Source organism: Helicoverpa armigera, chromosome 8 (assembly GCF_030705265.1).
Source record: "Helicoverpa armigera isolate CAAS_96S chromosome 8, ASM3070526v1, whole genome shotgun sequence".
NCBI classification, from domain to species: domain Eukaryota; kingdom Metazoa; phylum Arthropoda; class Insecta; order Lepidoptera; family Noctuidae; genus Helicoverpa; species Helicoverpa armigera.
The window spans coordinates 12,745,605-12,760,562 of NC_087127.1; the positions used below are offsets into that span (position 1 = coordinate 12,745,605).

Sequence of the window (14,958 nt, forward strand, 5' to 3'; positions counted from 1 at the left end):
AAGTTCTTTCATTTGGATTCCGAAAATTGCTCGGCTTTTGTTTGCAAAGATGATTTTAATTTAGTTACTTACCTACAAATTTTTATTCCAAAGTACATATTATTCGTATATGAATGACTTATATGACGTATAAATATCTACTTATATGAATTCAAAATAGTGGTTACAAAATTATTATCAGTTATCTAAAAACGGAAGTCCGAAATATTCCTATTTATTTAAAACTAGCTTTTACCCGCGGTTTCAATCGAGTCCCGGATGGAAACAAAAATGCTGTCCTATCTCCTTCTCCTGGCTCTAAACTACCTCCCTGCCAATTTTCAGCTAAATCGGTTCAGCCGTTCTTGAGTTATAAGTGTGCGTGTTTATTTGTCGCGACATGATTCTGAAATATTAAGTTTTGATTAACTCCATATTTTTTTACCTGAAACGTAGTTTTCTATTCCTTATTTTGCAACTTAGTGATACCTAATACTAATTGAAGTAAGTACCTCATGAATATGAAACACCCTGTATGTTAGTGTAAATAATTAAAATTATTTTCAATCATCAAAGCAAACAATATACTCTCAAAAATTTCAGGAAGTTTGCTAAAATAACCAGCAAAACTTTAGGAAAACAATTTCATATCAAGGTGAAGTACTGTTAGATAAATAACTAGTTTAAATACAGTAGCGCCATTATAAATTGTTCAAGTAATGTAAATGTGTGTTTGATAATAGCTTAACTTTATCATTATGTAAAGCCTGAAATATATCAACATGCGTGGAAATATAATTATATAGCGACATTCTAAGATAAGTCTTGTATTTTAGATGTAAGATTGCGCAAAAAATCTTTGTGAAGAGATCGTTTAGGTATTTTTAGTTCATACAGAGTAATTATATAATTGTTTATCTGTCTAGTTGTTACGCAGTCACAACAGACATAAGTTAAATAAATACACCATCTTCACTTCGTGAGTTTAAATAATTAATGTAATATGTCGTTACTAGTAAAATCTCAAATGTACAGTTAAGTTTTATTTATTTATTTATTTATTTATTTACAAATTTTTGTACACACACATAATAGAGAAAGATGACAGGAAAGAAAGATTATAATGCTTATTTCTTAAGAAGTTATACATTTAGAAGAAAAAGTTTTGTATTAGAATGTTGGTATTTGTCAACTCCTTTCAGTAAACAAAATCTTTATGAATTGGAATGTATGTCACCTACTTACAATAAACAATGTCTTTATTGATTTATCCTTCAGAAATAATAATGTTACCCAGTAACCTTGTCATTAATCCGAATCAAGGAAATTGAGTGTATATCATTAACTAAGTATATAGGATCGATACAAGCCAGCTTATCGCCAAATCTGATTACAACTAAATCTCAATATTATGCTCGCTAATACATTTTACTGGACATCGATAGAAATTGGCAATTTCATATTTCCTTTTCAAATAAAATTCATTTAGTTGCATATGAATTAGCTTTCAATTTTTTTATTTCAGAAACGTTATTTAAAATAGGTATTAGAGGCAATTCACTTGAATGAAATCTCAGGTATTATTTAATCGTTTTATAGTAATAAGTATTTTACCAACCATTCAGATATCTTGTCCTTACTATTGCCATAATAATTTTTCCTTTCTTTCACATACCTATATTATAGTGCAAAATGATTGCAGTTACCAATTTCTTCACAACACCAATGATTAGGATCTTCACTTTATTGCGGATTAGCTAACAAATCCCCGAGGACGAAGCAAGTACATGTACCTCGCAAAATATTGTCTTTGACAGAGACCATTTATAATGCACACCTTATTACAAGGTGATAAGGTTTATTATCGTGCAGCAAATAGCAACTCGTTTCAAGGATTAAAATAAGCTTATTCTATCGAATACGGCGCTATACTGAACACGATATAGTTTTATTACTATCAGTGTAAGTTTCAGAAATCAGAAGCCTGCGATGGCTTAGTTTGAGAGCCTACTGTTAAAATCTTAATCCTATGTTATAGTGGCTTTATGACTATCTACCAAATGGAACGATTTTGAACAATATGGTCGATTGTAAAGTAGTTTAAAGTCTATCTGTCAGCTGTGCTAATTAATTTTATAGGATTGTGTTAACTGTATTGTGCAACAGATCTTTAGTTTGATTATGATGATTCGTATAGTTATCTTCATAATTGAGTCTATAAGTCGAACTGCTTGAGGTATTTATTAACAGCCAGTTTCTTCATCAAAAGTAAAAGTTAATGTCTAAAGTAAAAGTAACGATCAAATTCGTTTTTTCAAGGCTAAAGTGACAGCAAAACTAATAGAAAAAATGAATTTGACCATTACTTTTACTTTAGACATTACTTTGACTTTTACTTTGGCTTTTACTTTTGATGAAGAAACTGGCTGTTAATAAATACCTCAAAAAGAAAGAGTTTTAAGTCAAAGATATACTATTTGAGCTTAGCTTAAAATATATCCGAAGCAAGCAGGTAATTAAAATAACCTGCATAGCCGTGCTTTATAAATACACTGTCAGGCAGATTTTCCACGATACCTAGGAAAGTAAAAGACAGACTGTTGCAGGAAAATGGTGAGAAAATGTTCAACATTTCAGGTTTATTAAAGACGTTTTTTATTTCATTTTGTTGGTTGCTTTGATTAGACATACTGATTAACTACCTGGTGAGAAAACTGTTTTATTTTCATACTCTTTGGAAAGTAAAGCAAATTTTGTAGTAAGAAGGTAGAAGGTAGAAATAGTGGTGGCTATGATTTTTATTGAATGGAACAGAAACATTAGGGGTAATATAAGTTCAATTACTGTTACTGTTACAGCCTTTTTATGGTCCCACTGCTGGGCACAGGCCTCCTTTCACATGGAGAAGGGTTGAGCATTAATTACCACGCTTGCTTATTGCGGGTTGGTGATTTCAGACTTAATAGTCCAGTCCAATTAAAATGTGAAAATTTTAAAGCGAGGACTTATTCAGAAAATGTAATGTACCTGTATCCTATTCTTGACTAACAAATATTTGAGATACTGTAGCCTAGTGTAAAAATCATCAGTAGTGAGACTTATGATGTTCTCATATCTGATTATCAGCCACGGTGGCTATAGGTACTCATTCTCATATAAGGTGAGACTATGATGGCCATATTAAAAGCTTTCTCGAAATTAAAACATGATACGAGAAACCCTTCACTTTATTTAGAGTACCTAAATGCAACATAGGTATCTCCAAATGTTTCAACCACATGAGAATAAATGAGAGGCCATGTAAATTGTTCAAAGTATAATAGTCGTCAATGAGTATCACATAGAAAATCATCAAGTTAGTCAATTGTCACAAGGCGGTGTCGATCTCGTGTCTCTGTAGTGCTAGGTTTATGTGCCCGTAGTCATCTAGCTGGACTTGGTGGGGATCTGTGGAAGAAATGACATGTGTTAGAGGTCTTCAATGTGAAGGGATCTAATTAGTGTGTTTCTGTAGTAGATGCCTTATATATAGCTTTTATTTTCCGTCGTAGATCTTATTAATTTTTTATAGCTTTTCTTTAAACGGGTAAAGATCAAACATGCTACCATTTATTAGTTAAGGCTCTTTTATTTTTGTCAAACTGTAAATTTTTTTGGTAAGCGGTAAAGTCAACAGAAAAGACAAGCATCAAAGATGTATTTAACTTTTCGAGCGGCTCACGAAATTCGTCGTCCGCGCGCGACTGTCGCGGCCCTCGGCAGCGGTGCCATACATTTTCATAGGTTGACTTTTGTCGCGCGCGGCTGCGACAATCGCGACCCACGGAATTCTACCTTAAAGTTTCGTGATTGACATTGTCAAACTACACTAGCGCTTCACTATCGAGCGTGTTGACAAGTTGAACTAAATTAAAGTCGAGATTTTGACAGATCTGCCAAAATCTGTCTATCTATAGGGGAGGTAGGGGACAGATGGACAGTTGGGAGACATGATGAAATCAGAATAAAAGGGGGGTCCTTTTATTCTGATTTGATCATAGTTTTTTTTTTTATTGGGTAGTTTACGTTACTGACTGGTAACGGTGTTCATCCATAGACTATCTGTCATTTCTGTGAGTTGTCAAGAACAAACACTCGTAAAAGTACTTAAATATTTTGTTGCGGTTTCGGATCGTTATAAAGAGAAAACTAATGAAAGGTATGTGTATTTTCTATTATTAATGATTGATTGTCAAAATCTCCAGTTACGATTATAGTAAGTCGATGCAATCCACACCTATTATACCTCTAGAAGAGGTACAAGGCAATAGAGGCAATAGTTTATGGGCCCCACGTTTTTATTTTAGTCTAATATGACCGGGACCTCCGTAGGTTGACAGGTAAGTAACTATTTTTTATTTTCTAGTTTTCAGTGCACATAAGATAAAACCGTTTTAGTTAAGTTTTTTTACCGATTTTTTTTTATAAACTAAGTCAAAAGTGTCCAATGCTCCCTATGGTAGGGAGGCTTGGACATACCATGTAATGTATAATTTGTAAATTTTTGTTCTTCTTCTTCAGTGAAAATTTGTGAGGTTGTAAATCTGCGCTAAAAATCCTTTATAGAATCTTGTTTCAGGTACCGTTGCCAACTTGATCTAGGGACTCCATATTTATCAGCTGTTAATTTTATTTTTTAACCTTTTGATACCTCTTGTATTGCTCGTTATATTAAATCTTTAAGAATTTCCCGTCGCAAACCATTCTTTTAACCCCGACGCAAAACGACGGGGTGTTATAAGTTTGACGTGTCTGTGTGTGTGTCTGTGTATGTGGCATCGTAGCTCCCAAACGGATGATCCGATTGTAATGCGGTTTTTGTTTAAAAGGAATGTCATTCGGGAGTGTTCTTAGCTATGTTTGGTGGAAATCGGTTCAGGTCTTCAAGGTCATCAGCTCGTTTGTTAGGTGTGATAGGAATGTTACACGCTCAGTTTACTTGCAAGCATATGTGGGATCTAAAATTTGAAATACTAATGTCTTCTGGAACCACTGAGCTGGTCTGCTGTTAGGACACGAAGATAGGAGACGTAATCCTGAACTGCCTTTTAGTAAACCCATCGAGTTTGGGCTCGTTTAATTTGTCTTGACTAGTTTTCTTCATGTTTCTAATTGACGAGAACCTAATGCTGGAAATGGGATGTGGCGGATGAAACCCTAGAATGATATATAACCCTGGATCAACAAAGGTCCATCTTTATTGTTTCTCAATCTGTGCAATTCTCCCAGAGCCAGTTTGTCATGAGGATTGTTAAACAGCTTCCTTTGGCTGAGATCGCATATAGCGAACCCATCATAAAAAGAAGGAAAAATTAAGGAGCTCCTTTAAAAAACCATGAAATAAAATAAAATTATAAATTTAAAAAAAACCCCGACCCAAAAAAGTACGCAATTATTATGACAAAATGTTATAAACGATAAACCCTATAAAAAGCAAAAAGTAACTTTAAACACTACGTAAGTACCAACTAAAGCATGTCAGACTAAACAAAATTTTGACGTGTCGACGGTTTTATTGAAACCGTTTAAATATCTCGTAATGTTGAAACTGATTGTAATTTTTAGGATAGCTCTTTGATTTTATCTAGCCAAACATAAGAATAACATAAGAAATGGCAATAAAAGTTGATTATCTGTAAAATCTGAATTTTTTATGCAATAAATGTGAAAAAGTGCCCATCCCTCCCCTACCTCCCCTAAAGTATGAAATGACATTACGAATCGAAGTGAAATGCGAGTTGTTGATCGAATTTTATAGAATTGCAGGACAGGAATCTAATATTAAACATGCTACTCATACTTATGGTAGTGATATTAACATACCCATAACATCATTATAATATCCCAATCTCCTCTTATCGTTGTTGTTGAGGTGGTCCCACTCCTGGCGCTCGTTGCTCCCGAAGGACGTGTATATGACGGTGCTCACGATGCACAGGCTCGCCAGGGTCAACATTATGACACGCCAATGTTCAGGGTTATACTGGAAGAGAAGGGTATAATTAAATAATGCAAAAAATATATTTATTTTGCTAACTTAGAAAAAGTTTTATTAATTCTAATACAAACAGACTAGAACTGAACCAAAGACGAATATTCTATTCAATAAAGTAATCCTCAAAAGCTGATATGTAACCAAGATATTTGGCATCATGTTCATCAGCCTTTTTACTGTCCTACCACAGAGTACAAGCCTCTTGCCATACAGATTATTTTTCCTAGCCTGAAATGTCCTAGTAACGTTCAGGACAAAGACCACCGCCAACATTACATGAAAATTAAGCCAACTCAAATAAATACTACCTACATAAATGCTAACCACTCTTAGCATTAGATCAATGCCAGCGTAAAAGGACTTACCATATCTTCACCAAGAATAAGTCCAGAAACGAAGGGCACAGCGGCTCCAAATACGCTGCTGATTGTACAGGATATCATCATCAGGGTACCGGAGTAGTTCTCAGACATGTCTCTGTATGAACTCTGAAAATGATAATTAGATACGTGAAAAAAGTGGCAAGGCAATCTCGTGAATTACCATACAATTATTTTCGGATTTCAAAATTAAAAAACGAAATCATAAAATATAGTCCCCAGGCCGGCGAACAAATTTTTTTTTGATACATATACATTTAAGACTTTGTGAGTGCATTCCTTACGATGAGTCCGACAAACTTTTCGAATGCGCAAATTTTGGTCCCGCTGCGCTTTTTAATGCTTGACTCCTGAAATTGTCGATATGACGTCACTATGGCTCTTCGTACATACACGTTTCATCTTTTGAGATTCGTTTAATAAAGTTAACTAGAGAATGGTGGTCAACCTGTCCGATAAAGATCGTGCTGCGTTAGGAGTGTCCACCATCCTGAAAATGTCGATATGACGTCACTTTGACTCTTCGTACATACCTATTTCATTTTTTGAGATTCGTTTAATAAAGTTAACCAGAAAATGGTGGTCAACTTGTCCGATAAAGATCGTGCTGCGTTTGGAGTGTCCACCATCCTGAAAATGTCGGTATGACGTCACTACGACTCTTCGTACATACCTGTTTCATTTTTTGATATTTGTTTAATAAAGTTAACTAGAAAATTGTGGTAAGCTTGTCCGACAAAGATCATGCTGCATATGGAGTGTCCACCGTCCGGAAAATATAGATATATTTTAAGATTTGGTATAAAGTACTGACAATTGGTGTGAAGTATGTTAATAGTAAATGTTGCATTTAGAAAGTCGTTTCGAATGATATATGTATCATTACTACAGGAGGGATTTATTAACTTGAAAACACCTATCGATAAAATAATCTTATATAAGCTCTAGCTTCTGAAATACTAACAATTCGCTGAAGTTTTTTAATATGAAATGTTGCATTTAAAAACGTCTTTTGAATGATGTATAACTCATTACTAGAGATGGGATTTATTTAATTGAAAACATCTATCAATAATTATAATTTTAAATAAGCTCTAGCTTCTACACTACTAACAATTTGTCGGAAGTATGTTAACACGAAATGTTTCATTTGGAAAGGTTTTTCAAATAATATATAATTTGTTACTAAAGAAGTAATGGATTAGCTTGACAGAACCTACCGATAATATATTCTTAGAAAAGCTCTAGCTTTTAAAGTACTAACAATTTGTCGGAGTTATGCTAATACAACCTTGCGCTTAAAAAGATCTTTTGATTGAAATATGGCTCATAACTTCAAGTGAGATGTTGTTCCTTAACACAATGTAAAGTATCAATAATATGCCTTAGGTCAGTTATGTCTTCCAAAATACTAAGAATCAGTAAGTGGTATGTTAAGACGGAATATAGCGCTTAAAAAGATCTTTCGATTGACATATGGTTCATACCTAGAGGTGGGACATTATTTCCTAACATAGTAAAACCTATCGATAATACGCCTTATTTGGGCTATATCTTCTAAAATACTAAGAATTGATGAATGGTATGTTGAGACAAAATGTTGCACTTAAAAAGACCTTTTGATTGATATATAGTCCATTAATAGATGTGGGATATTATTCCATAACATAATATAAACTATCAACAATACGTCTTAGTCAGGCTACTTTTTCTAAAATAGTAATTAAAATTGGTAAGTAGTATGCCAATTTAATGCTACTATTAAATTGGCATACTATACTTAAATAATGCACGTGAATATTTAAGTCAGAAATTGACAAAAAGAATAAACTTCTTCCAATTGTAATATTTTTTCTCATTTTCTTGACTATTTGACTCACTACATTTGTCGGACAAGTCGATATTTGCAATAAGAATAGAATTATCTATCATTGTTGTATTTGTCCGATATGTATGTATGGGGAGACACAGTGACGTCATATCGACATGTTTCGGATGGTGGACACTCCAAACGCAGCATGATCTTTATCGGACAAGTTGACCACAATTTTCTAGTTAACTTTATTAAACAAACCTCAAAAAATGAAACGTGTATGTACGAAGAGTCGTAGTGACGTCATACCGACATTTTCAGGATGGTGGACACTCCAAACGCAGCACGATCTTTATCGGACAAGTTGACCACCATTCTCTAGTTAACTTTATTAAACGAATCTCAAAAAATGAAGCGTGTATGTACGAAGAGCCATAGTAACGTCATATCGACAATTTCAGGAGTCAAGCATTAAAAAACGCAGCGGGACCAAAATTTGCGCATTCGAAAAATTTGTCGGACTCATCGTAAGGAAGGCACTCACAAAGTCTTAAATGTATATGTATCAAAAAAAAATTTGTTCGCCGGCCTGGGGACTAATAAATAAATTGATCGCTAAATCCAATTTTGAGCCTTCAAACAAACTATTCAATCAAAAAACTAATGAGAAACATAAATCTTGTTGAACTTACTAAAAATCCGCAATATTGTAAAGCTAGCTGAGCCAATATTGCTGTGAACACGATAATCGCCTGGCAGCTCCATTCGCGAGGAAAATTCGGGAGCATCGTTAATCCCATTACTATCCCGAAAGCACCTGCGAAAATTAATTTATACTTCATTCAATTAGTTTAAAAAAATGATATATAGGTAAGTATGTACAGATTTGTGGATGGATTTTGAGAGACTACTTAATTTTAATGAAGCAGATAGTTACATCAGTTTGCCTTGGTTTTTTGCGCACTAAAATAAAAAGTAGCTTGAAATAAACTATGAAACATACGAAAAATCTCAATCAACACGGTCACATAAAATACAGAATCGCATTTACAGTATTAAAATATAGCTATTTTGAGAAATACTAAGCCACATGATGATGCTAATATTGATGACATCTCAAAAGTATTAAAAAGTAATGCAATACCAACCCAGAGAATTGATAACTTTTCTGAAGAAACTTGGACTGAAGATATAGTGGAGGTATCGGATGGAATAAACCCAGTCGATGAATGGACTCATCACCAGGTACGCAGCAGCCATCGCGATGAAGGGAAACATGGAATACCATGCACTCTGGAATAAGACACAGTTATTATTAAGATAAGTAAAGAAGAAAATAAATACACAGATTGAAAAAACTTACAAATTATCTACACTTCAATTGTGTGTGTATTTGGAGAGGAATGGAAGAAAAAGACATGTTGCGCCGACCCCAAATGACTTGGGAACAGGGCAGGAAGATGATAAATTGTGTGTATATTTAAGTGTGTTCTTGAGTTTTCCATGTTGACGGAGCTACCTGAACCACGTGGTTAAACAGACTGTGGTCGATTTTAAGGTTCTAACTACATAAGCATTATATTGATTTACGTAGGTATTTACGAGTATGTACTTACATCTTGCAAAGATAATCCATAAGTCATCAAATAAGCAGGAGCGTGTACAAGGAAGAAGATGAAGAGGGCATTGCTGGATACATGCGCTGCAGTAGCAGCCCAGAAGTGGGGTGACTTGAGAATGTCACGCCATGGGCGGCTTATTTCTTTCTGAAACAGGAAAAACAATTGGATCAGTAACGATCTGATTTCAATCCCTCTCGAAAAATGGAAATATTTTCTGAATCCTTTTTTTTATTTTTATAGCATAACTAGCTGGTGCCCGCGACTTCGTCTGCGCAGGTTTAGTATTTCGAACAATATGTTTACAAATTGTAGCCTATGTGTTATTCTGATGTAAAGTGTAAAGTTTCATTAAAATCCATTCAGTAGTTTTTGCGTGAAAGAGTAACAAACATCCATACATCCATCCATACATCCATACATACAAACTTTCGCGTTTATAATATTAGTAGGATAAAATTCATCTTGATACCCTTTTTGCGTGCTGGATTTTTCGTCCACCATATTTTCAAATATTGTTTCAAACTGTTTGAGCATGCATCAAATTAATATCAGTAAAAGCATTGAATATAGGAGCAGTTGCTAGTAGGTATTACTGGTATATTATATTATACACATATATTTTATCAGATATCAAGGAAACTTCTATTTACCTTCTGATAACTCTTCAAAGTTTCCCTAATGAACTCCTTCTCAGCGTCTCCAACAGCCTGATGCTCTCCCGGTGAGCTGGCCGTCAGGGTCCCCGATATGATGGACATGGAGAGTGCCAGCATAGCTAACGAGTAGTAGACCAGCTCCCAGCCAAGCGGTGCCGATGATAAGAGCCCTGATATTGGTAGGGCTATGATTATGCCTAGTTGTACACCTGGGAAAAGATATGGGAATATTAGAGAATGGTGAGGTAATTAAAAGTTAATGAATACTATCAAAATAAGGACGATAGCTATAGATTTTACTGATAATAATAACATAAAAGAATAATAAATGTTTCTTCATAAGCATCAACCTTAATGAAATTCTTCTAATGTTATTTTTTTCATAATTTTGCTAACAAGTAAGCGTAAGGGAGGAAAATGTGATTATATACCCGAGTAATTAATTTTTATGATGAAGTCTTTTGATAATAAATAATTAATGAAGGTATGCTTAATTACGTGAACATAAAAGAAAGAACCTTAAGCTGTATTCAATGAATTAGTATGCATGACGGCAAAGTTTAATGTAGTTCCGCAGAGTGCAAAGAAATTACAAAAGAACTGTGTTTTTAAGTTAAAGTGGAGTGCTTGAGAGCTTGACAATGTCTTTATTAAACGAATACAAATCGAGTCACATTTTTAAAACAAAGCTAAGTATTTTTTTTTATCGGAGCTTAAGAATTATATAGTAGTTGGTTCACTTATAAAGGCAATGACATAAGTAGACTTTTAAATAATTTGTAAAATATTTATTAATAAAAGCTTTACCTCCATAAACCACATAGTTGAAGATCCTTCTTTCATTGGGAGGCAGCCACTTGTCGAAAAGTGATTGATTCACAGTGTGGAAGCAAGCGTGACTCATACCCATGAACAGCTTAGCGTTGCAGGCAGCCACCCAACCTCCCTGGAATTACATACAAAGGATCTCATTAAGAAGGGGTTTGTAACCTCTGATACTAAACTTATCTATCCTCATCAAACAAGGCGAATTGTTATGTTGAATTCACATTATTATCAACTTTTTTCTTTACCTAAGGCAATGTGAAAAGCTTAAGTAGCCCGATAGCGTGTATGAGTCCTCTGATACATAGACCATAGAATCCATTATATATGGATTGCACTATGTACCTTTACCAAGAACCATATATAGAATCGCTGATTTGACCAATTAGCGGCCATTAGCATTTTTATTTTGTTTTTTTTTTTTTAATTATTTTGGTTATTATTTTGTTATCATTATAGTTATTTACCCCTACGTTTTACTTAATTGTATTTCCTATATTTTGTTATTCGGCAGTCCTCAGGTGCATATGTTTTGCCTTCCATCAAAAGCACGATGTAAATAAATGTAAACTACCAACCTTGTTGATAATAGTCGGCAACGCAACACACAGCGCTCCATTGACGAGGAGTATGGCAGATGTCACCAGTTTCCCTCCAATCTTCCTCAGGAGCAGTTCTGAAGGCATCAGCATCAGGGAGTAGCCGAAGAAGAAGGATGATAGAACTGCTCCTTGGATTTTGCCATCCCAGTTGTGAATCTGGAATTGGAGTATACATAAACGGTAGAAATTATTTTTTTTTAATTATGAAAAAAATTAAGGCCTTATCTTTTACTCCGAAATCATGGGAGTCATTTCAAGAATCTTTTAATTTTAGGTCTTGGACGATTTATACATATTATTATGTGGGTAATTTGGTGGGTATGTACAATATTCATAAGAATGTAGATAAAATGTGGCTTATAGATTCAGGTCATGTATTTTTTTATAACTAGCTATTAAAATTATATCTTTGCTTATTTCTTAGACTCATGCGACTTATTAATATTTCTTTAGTTTTACTTAGTTTATTTTCAATGGCTACAACGTTTCTATTTACCTGAATATACGTATCGTCCCGTCTCGTTGGATCAGTAACTGCTAGAACTGCAACCCCCATGCTGCCCCTGATGAACCCCATAGTGATGGAGCTGGCCAGCATGTACATCATCTGCAAATGCCTGACGCCTATCTTGAACCCTGGAAAAAGATACAGTCATTTTATTACTAGGACGGACTTTGGCATTGAAAGGAGATCAGATCTTATCAACCTAACGGTTTTATGAATAGAACTGAGTTTTTCTGAGCACATTAGACTCAGACCTAAATCTAGATCAGGGCCATTATGGTGAGGAAGGTCCTTATGGTCCTCTGGTTCTCTCATATAATTTTACCAAGCTTTCAATACCTGTGAGTTTCTTCCTCAGCATTGTTAAGTTTCAATATGCATAAAAACGAATATTCACTCACCATTTTTCGTAATAACACCTTGATACCCATCTTCAAATTGAAACCTCAAAAATTCCACGTCCATTTTGTTCGACAACAAAATAATATCAAATTACAACAACGTACTGTTACATTCACTGTTAGCTGAAAAAAATATGTTTACATCTATCATCATTATCTTCGTTATCTCCCAGACTATTCCTAAAACAATGAATTGTTAGCTCTGGGTAAATAATGCTGATTTTGTACGTAAATAAAACTATCTTTCAAAGTTAGTTTCTAGTTCTTCGATACACTCAATTTTGCACCTCATATCGTTGAGTTAAGGTTTGTATTTGGTTGTTAAATAACCGTAAATGGTTTGAAGGCAGAATGTCAAAGTATATTCTATTTAAATGATAGTGTGTAATTTGTGATTTAATTGCAGACGTGAGGAGTGACAAATACCACACAGTGACGTCTAACTGCGTTCGTTAACTTTTAGTCATTGTTCTATAAAAATGCTACAACGTTAAAAATTACAAATGTTTGTCAGACACAAAAGACTTTTAAATTGTTTTGGAAGTTTATTCTACGTGTACTTAACAATATAATAAAACCATATCAGACAGACGAATAGCAAAATAAATATCAGCTTCAACTTATAAACGAAAATTGTCTACAATAATAGAATGTATAAAATTCTTTTCATTATTTTTCAGAACTTCTCTGAGAAAGTCTGAATCGAAACACAGTGATGTTAAAATCCCTAAGAAAATGAACTTTATTTGTTGTATTCGAAACACATACTACTTAGCAAATATTGATAGAAGTTTCATAAGCATCAAGTCATTCAAACAAAGATTTTCAAGCCTCAGAATGCATTTCATTATTTAACACACAAAATATGAAGAGAAGTTCTCATTACACAGTTCACAATGCCATTTCTAGCTCATTGTATAATTAATTTGCTATAACTTAGCTTTTAACAACAATAACATTGTTCCTGATTCCTCACGCTTGTTGTATGAAAACAAATCCTTAAACTCTTTAACAGTTCGTTACGGAAACATTGAGTAAAGATGCTGGATTCTGCACAGACTCCTTTGTAATATACACGAGAGAACCTTAATAGACTTACAAGGCTTATAATTAAATGAGTAAAATATTAATTTTGTTGAGACTGTGAGACTTGCTTTTGTTTGTGTTTGTGTGTTGGCTTCTCTTGTTTAGAATCATTGTAGTCATATTTGTGGAAGGGAATAATAGGTTTTACTAAGTTGAATATATTGGTAAGTTTCCTGCTTTTAATCTCGCGGCTTTTGTCTTGATCCCATATCAATTCATATGAGTTACTTTTGTTTTTCTGAATAGGTTGCTTAGTCTAAAATACCAGTATCGTACAAACAAACATTTTAGCGTTTATCTTTCCTTAATGTCATAAATGCTTTCTGCCACTTCTGAGACTGATTTAAATATTTTACACAGATAGCCTAGAGCCTATAAAAGACAATAAGTTATTTAACCGCATGCTGGGAGTAGCTTTATCGGGAAGCAGGTACAGTAGGTGGAACCATGGGAAAAATTTGTAGTAGGTAAATATTTACAATGTTATTTCAAGTAAATTGACTTTGTTGTTATAATTAGAAATAATTAATTGTTAGCTAAGAAATAAGGCTAAAATCGACAGGTGTGCCTAATCCTTTCCTCGAGTATTGTCGTGACTGCCTAGCGAAATAATTTCACTTACTAAGTATGATTGGATTGGTTCCTATGAGCAGTACTAAAGACTCGAGAGACCTTGAGTAATAACTTCGTCGTTGAGAGTTTGTAAAGCTCTTTATTGTGAATTAAATATTGCTAAAGCATTAAACTGTTATTGAGGACTGAATTAAATCCTGTGGTTATTATCGATTTATCTTACTCATAATCTCAGTCAAAATCAATAGGTAGTATTACCTGTCTCAAGTTTTGACCTCTTGAATCTTAATAACAAAAACCGGCCAAGTGCGAGTCGGACTCGTGCACGAAGGGTTCCGTAAATTACAGTTAAATCAACCTATCTCAAAAACTATAAGAGATACTTTGATCAAACCAAAAATCGTTGAAAGAGTTAATTAGCATGCATCACCTCTATTTTTTTTAGAATTTTATACCCCGTAGTTATAAAAATAGAGGGGGGG

At 34.0% G+C, this 14,958-nt stretch overlaps 1 protein-coding gene across 1 annotated transcript; it reads right to left on the reverse strand.

Annotated features, from left to right (window-relative positions):
* Positions 1-3,268: 3,268 nt before the first annotated feature.
* On the reverse strand, positions 3,269-13,036 carry LOC110379707 (putative inorganic phosphate cotransporter). The gene is made up of 11 exons (XM_064035992.1): positions 12,818-13,036; positions 12,408-12,547; positions 11,888-12,067; positions 11,292-11,430; positions 10,479-10,693; positions 9,823-9,972; positions 9,355-9,499; positions 8,899-9,023; positions 6,379-6,501; positions 5,842-6,001; positions 3,269-3,426 (listed from the first exon to the last, which is right to left on the reverse strand). Exons 1-11 carry the CDS (start codon positions 12,879-12,881, stop codon positions 3,347-3,349), a joined length of 1,521 nt encoding a protein of 506 aa, XP_063892062.1. The 5' UTR covers positions 12,882-13,036; the 3' UTR covers positions 3,269-3,346.
* Between the last annotated feature and the right edge of the window lie 1,922 nt (positions 13,037-14,958).

Excerpts from the sequence above, each read along its gene's own strand:
- LOC110379707 (XM_064035992.1), bottom strand. The coding sequence starts at position 12,881 with ATGGACGTGGAATTTTTGAGGTTTCAATTTGAAGATGGGTATCAAGGT. Across the intron at positions 6,502-8,898 it reads TACAATATTGCGGATTTTTA|AGTTCATACAGAGACATGTC; the intron begins GTAAGTTCAACA and ends TATCATTTTCAG. Across the intron at positions 6,002-6,378 it reads TTATTCTTGGTGAAGATATG|TATAACCCTGAACATTGGCG; the intron begins GTAAGTCCTTTT and ends CTTCTCTTCCAG.